The sequence below is a fragment of the Neoarius graeffei genome, chromosome 7 (assembly GCF_027579695.1).
Source record: "Neoarius graeffei isolate fNeoGra1 chromosome 7, fNeoGra1.pri, whole genome shotgun sequence".
Taxonomy (NCBI): domain Eukaryota; kingdom Metazoa; phylum Chordata; class Actinopteri; order Siluriformes; family Ariidae; genus Neoarius; species Neoarius graeffei.
In genome coordinates this window covers 96726121-96735440 of record NC_083575.1, presented here as the reverse complement: position 1 = coordinate 96735440, position 9320 = coordinate 96726121, and the positions used below count along the sequence as shown (strand labels likewise).

General features: G+C 41.8%; 1 protein-coding gene across 2 annotated transcripts in view; it reads left to right on the top strand.

Annotated features, from left to right (window-relative positions):
• Positions 1–6209: 6209 nt before the first annotated feature.
• psip1a (PC4 and SFRS1 interacting protein 1a) overlaps positions 6210–9320 on the top strand; it is a 29231-nt gene continuing 26120 nt past the window's right edge. For both annotated transcript variants that reach the window (XM_060926617.1, XM_060926616.1), the window contains exons 1-3: positions 6210–6269; positions 6952–7046; positions 8739–8815. In XM_060926617.1, coding sequence (XP_060782600.1) covers positions 6975–7046; positions 8739–8815 — 149 coding nt within the window. In that variant the 5' untranslated portion in view covers positions 6210–6269; positions 6952–6974. The remainder of the gene's footprint in view (positions 6270–6951; positions 7047–8738; positions 8816–9320) is intronic.

Below are 9320 nucleotides of genomic sequence, written 5' to 3'. Positions count from 1 at the left end.
TCAGAAGCTTTCGTGACAAGATAGGTAAGGGGCCCGGGGGCACAAGGTGAACTCGCCAGATAAGGAGTCGTTTTTATTATACATGAAAGAGCAGAATGTACACCCCCTAGAACAGGAGGGTCCAGGAATGTGGTTTCAGCGAAACTAGAAGGTACAGAGAAGAGCAGAAGAGTATGTTCTCGCGGCTATGCACGTTTACCAGGATGTGAACAGGTCATAAGTTCAGTACAGCTATGCACGAGAACACACATACAATCTTACACTCACTCACTCACTCACTCACACAAAATACTTTTGTGATCGTGCAGTTTTGAAATTGTTAAAATAAACATGTTCACCTACATGTTCATCTTGTTGGGCTTGTGATTTTGACTCGTTTCCAAAATGTATGAAAAGTCACCATATTAGGACATTTTTTTTGGCAAATAAGATGTATCGCAATGTTTGACCTCGGTATTTGAAAAATCCTGGTTACGGCCCTGCTCATAAGAATAGTCATACTCACGCGTGTGTGTGTGCGTGTGTGTGTGTGTGAGAGACTCACTGTCCCTCAGATTGTGGCAGACGGATTCGGAAGCTCGCGCCTGTGCCCGCGTGAGGACTGAGTGAGGACTGAGTGAGGACTGAGTGAGGACAGTGAGCGCACTCGCGGTGAGGAGCAGCAGTGCTGCGGGACCTGCAGGTTTCAGACCAAACGACCGCGCATGAGGTGAAGGGTAACAGCGTGAGCGCGAGCCCCCGGTGTTCGGTTAGCGCGTGAACCCCCACCGTGCTGGCCCCGGTCCAACGAGCTGGGGTCACGCCTCAAGTCCTCACGCGCTCCGCTGCTGTTCCTGCGTGCATGCGCGGGTACCCTATTCCCCTCACGAGGGACCGCGCGCCGCTGACACGAGCCGTCCTTCATCCTCATCAACCGACACACACACACACACACACACACACACACACACACACACACACAGGTCACCTTCAGTGCGCTTTTGTCTGCATTTAAACAGTGGTGATGGAGTTTGAGCTACTTCTGAAACTCTGTGTGTGTGTGTGTGTGTGTGTGTGTGTGTGTGTGTGTGTGTGTGTGAACTCTCCCGATACAGCACTAATGACTCTCACCATGGTCTCAGTAAAATCTCTGAATGCAAAATGAATAAATCAGAAACTTTAAACATTCAACATGGGTCACGTGATTCCCTTCTCACCAGGGGCGCAGATAGGATTTTTGAACTGGGGGGGACTGAGTTGTCAGCAAATGATTCCATTTTGTGTATATGTGTGTGTGTGTGTGTATATATATATATATATATATATATATATATATATATATATATATATATATATATATACTACCGTTCAAAAGTTTGGGGTCACTTTGAAATGTCCTTATTTTTGAAAGAAAAGCACTGTTCTTTTCAATGAAGATCACTTTAAACTAATCAGAAATCCACTCTATACATTGCTAATGTGGTAAATGACTATTCTAGCTGCAAATGTCTGGTTTTTGGTGCAATATCTCCATAGGTGTATAGAGGCCCATTTCCAGCAACTCTCACTCCAGTGTTCTAATGGTACAATGTGTTTGCTCATTGCCTCAGAAGGCTAATGGATGATTAGAAAACCCTTGTACAATCATGTTAGCACAGCTGAAAACAGTTGAGCTCTTTAGAGAAGCTATAAAACTGACCTTCCTTTGAGCAGATTGAGTTTCTGGAGCATCACATTTGTGGGGTCGATTAAATGCTCAAAATGGCCAGAAAAATGTCTTGACTATATTTTCTATTCATTTTACAACTTATGGTGGGAAATAAAAGTGTGACTTTTCACGGAAAACACAAAATTGTCTGGGTGACCCCAAACTTTTGAACGGTAGTGTATATACATGTTATTTCACCTCCCTCACTGCCATCACCAGGAACTACCTGCAGGCCAGGACAATGATAACATTTTAACATAGCCTATGGAAATCCAAAGTTTACACATTATCATCACGCACAGAAATTGCAAAACTAGTTTTAAAACTGCTAAGTTCCAACTGTTAAACATAGCGAGAGGCTGGGCTACGTGTGTGTGTAAAGTGTAAACCACTGACTTTCTAACTATGCCTGTGTGTTGCGTGAGCAGCAGTCAGTCAACAACTCTTCGCAAAGTTTCCTTATGAAACACTATGCTCGCTGAAATGATGGCAGGGAACGGCAGATTAAACATTAAAACTGCCTTCTGAGCACTGTATCTACAGGCTACCACCGAAAGAAGGAGGCTACCAGAAAGGCTTCTCTACTCCGTACGATTTTACTTTCACTACGACATTACTTTGAACAGACTGTCAAAAAATTGCAAGGTGATATGATAAAGTAAGGCACAGTTTACTTACAGTCGTTTTTTTTTTTTTTTGAAAAAACGATGCAATCGTTTTCTGCCTTTTGGCACCCTTCATCATGCCGTGTTGGGGTCCTGAACTAGGAGGAGCTGTCCCCGATATGCCTGTCAAACTTGTAACCATAGCAACCAAGCTCGAGCTCGCAACCTGTGCAGTCTGCGCAGGTGCAGCTATGTCTGTACTGCTGTGCACCTCAATAAACCGAATGGTAATCAGTCTTTTGATTTTTCCGTGAGGTTTGCCTTATGCAAAGAAATAAGACAGCATAGACGTTTTTTCCTCCCTATAAGTGGGGGGGACCGAACGAGGTGAATTTAAATCTGGGTGGGACGAATCCCCCCCGTCCCCCCCTCTATCTGCGCCCGTGCTTCTCACTTCCCTCAGCGTTTGAACCTCCAGATCACAGCAGCTGAGGTCTTTGCGCTTCTGCATTCTGTGCTCAAAACCCCAAGATCACTCAGTGTATCTTCTGCCGTGGTGGACCTGAGACGTGAATCCACGAGCTCCTAGCAGGAGACGCTGCTGCTGCTGCTGCTGCTGCCTCCAGTGTGACTTTACTCAGAAACACCAAAGACCTCCTGGTGCAGCTCAATAAACACAGCAGGGTCTGTGATACCAGCTGTTCTCTGCATCCCGTGTTTTATCTTTCGACCCAAAATTCGTCTGATTTGATGCAGCTCATGTACAAAGTCTTCAAGATCACATCCCTCTAATGCAGATAAGGGGTGTGTGTGTGTGTGTGTGTGTGTGTGTGTGTGTGTGTGTGTGTGTGTGTGTGTGTGTGTGTGTGTGTGTAAGAGAGACAGACAGAAGGTTATTGGTTGGGTTTAAGCCTGAGAGAATCTCAGTTTGTATCTCAGGGTTTGTGTTGTTTGCATTTGAGTTTCTTCAGAGTGTTTAGGTCGTGTCTGCTTTGCTCTCAACCCAAGAAGTTTCCTGTCTCAGTGCCCGGATTCACAACGCCCTCTCCGGCCCGTGTTCTGACTTCCGGTGTTCAGCACCGGCTCAGCAAGAGGTTTTATATACCCCTCTGTTCAACTCTTTATTTAAAGCCCCTGTTTGAGATTCAGCTTTTCTGCCACTGGATATTGTTTTCATCCTTGTGATGCTCAGTAAATCCTCCACAGGCACGTGTCCATGCAGATTTTTCCCAGTTTTTGAAACTGAATCAGACACTCATTCATAATGGAATCAGCTAAAAATTCATGAAAAATTCATGAATTCTGCACCACGTCTCCTTTTGTAAACATCAGAAAACATCTCCATGTGATAATCGACTACACACTGAGACTAGAAGAGAATAAGAACATAAAGCAATGGGTGGAGAACGAGGTATTTTCTACAGTTTCTGTACAGTTATTTACTTTATATACTTATATAGCTTTATATAACTTTATATCGTTATAAATCTTGCCACAGATGATTGGGCCATCGGATAACCAGGTTACCGGTTATAGAGTTCTCACTCAGTACTGCACCGATTTCTATCGATTTCTATCATGCACTGTAAAAAAAATCTTGTCAAATTTACAGTGAAAAACTGGCAGCTGTGGTTGCCATTTTTTCACCGTAAAAAATACAGTGACAGTGTATATGGCTTTACGGTAAGGTATATCAACACTTGTAAAAACAACAGTTTGAAAATGTTCAATTTTACAGGTATTCAATGTACAATAATCAATACATAACTGTTAATTTTACGGATATTCATTGTACAATAAACAATGATTCAAAATGATGGTTACAAGCAATGATCTAGACAGATGTATATATTTTTTTAGAATTTTTTGGGGGCTTTTTTCACCTTTATTGGATAGGACAGTGCAGAGACAGGAAATGAGCTGGAGAGAGAGGGATAGATCAGGAAATGACCTCAGGTCGGAATCGAACCCGGGTCCCTGGATTCATGGTATGACGTCTTAGTCGACTGAGCCACAACGGTGGGCATTTTTTTTTTTATTTTTTTAACAGGGCAATGATGTAATTTTAACTATCACATTCTGTTTTAGTATTACAGTTTGTCTGTGTTTAAACTACAACAATTTGTAAATTCTACAAAAAAATATGATCAATTCAACATATTCTTACTGTTAAATTAACAGTGGTATTTGGTTAGTTTTACAGTATATTGATGTAAATTACACACTGCTTCATTGTTTTTGTATTTACAGTTTTTTTATGTCATGATTTTACATAAATTCACTGTTAATTCTACAGACGTTTTTTACAGTGTGGACCCAAAGAGACGGGGAAATAGAGCTCAGGTTAAAAATCCCACAGTTTTCCTTTACACCCCTGTTATGATGGACATCACAATCAAATACCATCAAATTATTATTACTATTATTCATCTCATCTCATTATCTGTAGCCGCTTTATCCTGTTCTACAGGGTCGCAGGCGAGCTGGATCCTATCCCAGCTGACTACAGGCGAAAGGCGGGGTTCACCCTGGACAAGTCGCCAGGTCATCACAGGGCTGACACATAGACACAGACAACCATTCACACTCACATTCACACCTACGCTCAATTTAGAGTCACCAGTTAACCTAACCTGCATGTCTTTGGACTGTGGGGGAAACCGGAGCACCCGGAGGAAACCCACGCAGACACGGGGAGAACATGCAAACTCCACACAGAAAGGCCCTCGCCGGCCACGGGGCTCGAACCCAGGACCTTCTTGCTGCGAGGTGACAGCGCTAACCACTACACCACCGTGCCGCCCAAGTTCAGGAATAATACTCTAAATATGATGAAATATATTTGCTTAATGTGAATTATATTTAAATTGTCATGTTCATGCACTGTTAGAAATAGGGGTACAGGAGGGTCCATTTCTGTCCCCCATTGTACAATCTACACTAATGTACCCTCTAGGGCTCATTATTGGACCTCAAGGTAATTATGTGTACCGTTTTAGGGCCAAAAAGGTACATATATGCTCCCAAGCAGTATATAAAGGGTACAAATGAGTACCCTAGTGGTTACTACTCCACTGGCAAGCCGTTGCACCCCTAAAGGTACAATAATGTACTTTATTTTCTGAGAGGGTAAGATACACATATGCAGTGATCATCTGAGTATTTTTAATGCGTTTATTTATTTGTTCGGTTTTTTACACCCTTTTATATTTCATCTTATTTATTAATCAGTTATTAAATGTTATCTAGGAATTGTTTTTAAGTTTATAATAAAACATTGATTGTGTGTAATGATTGATATTGACCACCAGGGGGCACCAATAGTATATTATTGAACTCCATTCACCTGAACTGCACACTGAACAGAATGTCATTATGGCTGAATCCCAATAAAACTGCTCGAGTGGATATAAAGTGCACTTCACAAGCAGTATAAGTACCGTTTATCCTATGTAGTGCACTTTCTTAGGGTTTGTGAAGTGATTGGGATTGAGCCATAATTTGTCTTGCAAGTTTAAACGTCAATCTCATTTCTTTTATGAAACACTAAATATTTTAACGACATTGATGTTTTCGTCAATAAACGTAATATACATTACGAAAAAATATATATGTTTAACAAGGAAAATATATATTATTTTGTAAATATTTAACAATGTACTAATAACTTCCGGGTTTATTTTCGGTCACTCGACAGAAACGGTTCCACAGGGGAGGCTATCTCTTAAAGTTAGAAATAATCACATATTATCTTGCAGCTCATACAACTTTGATTATTACAATTTATTTATTACGTGTTTATAAGACTATTCTGTCAAGTGTCATTGTGAAGGATCGTTAAATCGTGCTTTTAAATAATGATGATGAGGTCACGTGTCCCCCCTGAGCTGAGCGCGGTTTGGTACAGTCCGACTGTGAGCCGCGCGGGACGGAAGAAGGCAGAGCGCGCGTGCTGCTTCTTGCTGCTCAGATTAAAGGCAGGTGGAATTTTATTTCTAATATTTTAAACAACATTTATCGCTTTAAACCGAGTGCAATGGCGTCAGTGCTGATTGTTTTGGTGCTTTTAAAGCGTAAACCAGCCCATGCACTTAATAACGGTGTGTAGCATCTGGCTGTATAAGAGACCCTCTGTATGTGAACATTAATTTAATGATTAATATGATTTTTATGAAATTATAGATAAAAATCCGTGCTGTGTTTAAATGCATTCACTGCACTGGGCGGAAAATCCCATTTAAAACTGTAATTCAGTCAGTGGAGTGCGCACGTGACGTCATTTTTCTCATTGCATGCCAAACTTTAGTAGAATTTATTATTCTTTTTAATGTCTTGTGCTTTAAGTTGGGTTTAAACACTTGTTTTCAAGAAATGCTCAAATTATGTCCAGAATGAGAGATGCGTTTGTGCACAGTTGAAACTGCATGCACTGCATTTCCATGATGCTCCACTGTGTGGTGCTGCAGAGCTGAGTTGTTTTTTTTTTAAAGGGTAAAAACAGTGGTGTAAACGCTGAAGATGCAGTGTGGGATAATAAACACTTCAGCGTGGAATACCCAGCATGCACTGCACAAGTACACCGTGCAACGTGTTTTATCTGTTGACGTCACAATGATATCATGTGGCCCTTTTTCACCCCCTCCCCCAAAAATGTTTCAGGTTTTTTGTCCGTGTCCTGCACCATGGCTCGAGATTATAAAGCCGGAGATCTGATCTTTGCGAAGATGAAGGGTTATCCTCACTGGCCTGCACGGGTGAGAGCTGACACGCCCGACTGTGTGATTTAATCACACACTGTTGGGACTGGAGTTTATACACGTGACTTATACAACCCCGATTCCCAAAAAGTTGGGACAAAGTACAAATTGTAAATAAAAACGGAATGCAATAATTTACAAATCTCAAAAACTGATATTGTATTCACAATAGAACAGACAACATATCAAATGTCGAAAGTGAGACATTTTGAAATTTCATGACAGCAACACATCTCAAAAAAGTTGGGACAGGGGCAATAAGAGGCTGGAAAAGTTAAAGGTACAAAAAAGGAACAGCTGGAGGACCAAATTGCAACTCATTAGGTCAATTGGCAATAGGTCATTAACATGACTGGGTATAAAAAGAGCATCTTGGAGTGGCAGCGGCTCTCAGAAGTAAAGATGGGAAGAGGATCACCAATCCCCCTAATTCTGCGCCGACAAATAGTGGAGCAATATCAGAAAGGAGTTCGACAGTGTAAAATTGCAAAGAGTTTGAACATATCATCATCTACAGTGCATAATATCATCAAAAGATTCAGAGAATCTGGAAGAATCTCTGTGCGTAAGGGTCAAGGCCGGAAAACCATACTGGGTGCCCGTGATCTTCGGGCCCTTAGATGGCACTGCATCACATACAGGCATGCTTCTGTATTGGACATCACAAAATGGGCTCAGGAATATTTCCAGAGAACATTATCTGTGAACACAATTCACCGTGCCATCCGCCGTCGCCAGCTAAAACTCTATAGTTCAAAGAAGAAGCCGTATCTAAACATGATCCAGAAGTGCAGACGTCTTCTCTGGGCCAAGGCTCATTTAAAATGGACTGTGGCAAAGTGGAAAACTGTTCTGTGGTCAGACGAATCAAAATGTGAAGTTCTTTATGGAAATCAGGGACGCCGTGTCATTCGGACTAAAGAGGAGAAGGATGACCCAAGTTGTTATCAGCGCTCAGTTCAGAAGCCTGCATCTCTGATGGTATGGGGTTGCATTAGTGCGTGTGGCATGGGCAGCTTACACATCTGGAAAGACACCATCAATGCTGAAAGGTATATCCAGGTTCTAGAGCAACATATGCTCCCATCCAGACGACGTCTCTTTCAGGGAAGACCTTGCATTTTCCAACATGACAGTGCCAAACCACATACTGCATCAATTACAGCATCATGGCTGCGTAGAAGAAGGGTCCGGGTACTGAACTGGCCAGCCTGCAGTCCAGATCTTTCACCCATAGGAAACATTTGGTGCATCATAAAACGGAAGATACGACAAAAAAGACCTAAGACAGTTGAGCAACTAGAATCCTATATGAGACAAGAATGGGTTAACATTCCTATCCCTAAACTTGAGCAACTTGTCTCCTCAGTCCCCAGACGTTTACAGACTGTTGTAAAGAGAAAAGGGGATGTCTCACAGTGGGAAACATGGCCTTGTCCCAACTTTTTTGAGATGTGTTGTTGTCATGAAATTTAAAATCACCTAATTTTTCTCTTTAAATGATACATTTTCTCAGTTTAAACATTTGATATGTCATCTATGTTCTATTCTGAATAAAATATGGAATTTTGAAACTTCCACATCATTGCATTCCGTTTTTATTTACAATTTGTACTTTGTCCCAACTTTTTTGGAATCGGGGTTGTACAGTGACGCGTCTCTCTGATTTAATTCTTCCTCTGGTTTCAGATTGATGAAGTGCCGGATGGAGCGGTGAAGCCTCCCAACGCTAAGTTTCCCATCTTCTTCTTCGGAACTCATGAAACGTAAGCACTTGGTTACAATACAGTCGGGAATATCGCTTCACAGGAACGTCTCGTCACCACGCTACTCTGTGGCACAGAGTCCCAAACTAGGGGTCACATGAGACCTGATTTATAAATTACGTCACCAGAGAAATTCACGATCTCCTCTTGATGATTGGACTCTGACGTGCCGTAGAGAGAACATCGCTTTTAAATATTCAGGAAGATAAACAGCAAGTGTGTGAATATTAGTAATGGGAGTGTGATAAAATAAATCCCTCACCACCCCGGCGTGGATTAGTTTCCTGTAACAGCACGACTCTTCCCACTGGACTGGTGAATCAGTGTGAGGAAAACCCCTTTGGTTTTTAATCACTTATGTTACACACATTGCTGATGTCGTCCTTACACGTCCAGATGTTACAGTCGTCCTGTATTATACATCTGGAATGTAAAAATGGAGCGTGGTCAAGGCTCAGGGTCACAGAAAATTCAAAAGGTCAATTTGGGGTCATTTACCAAAAAG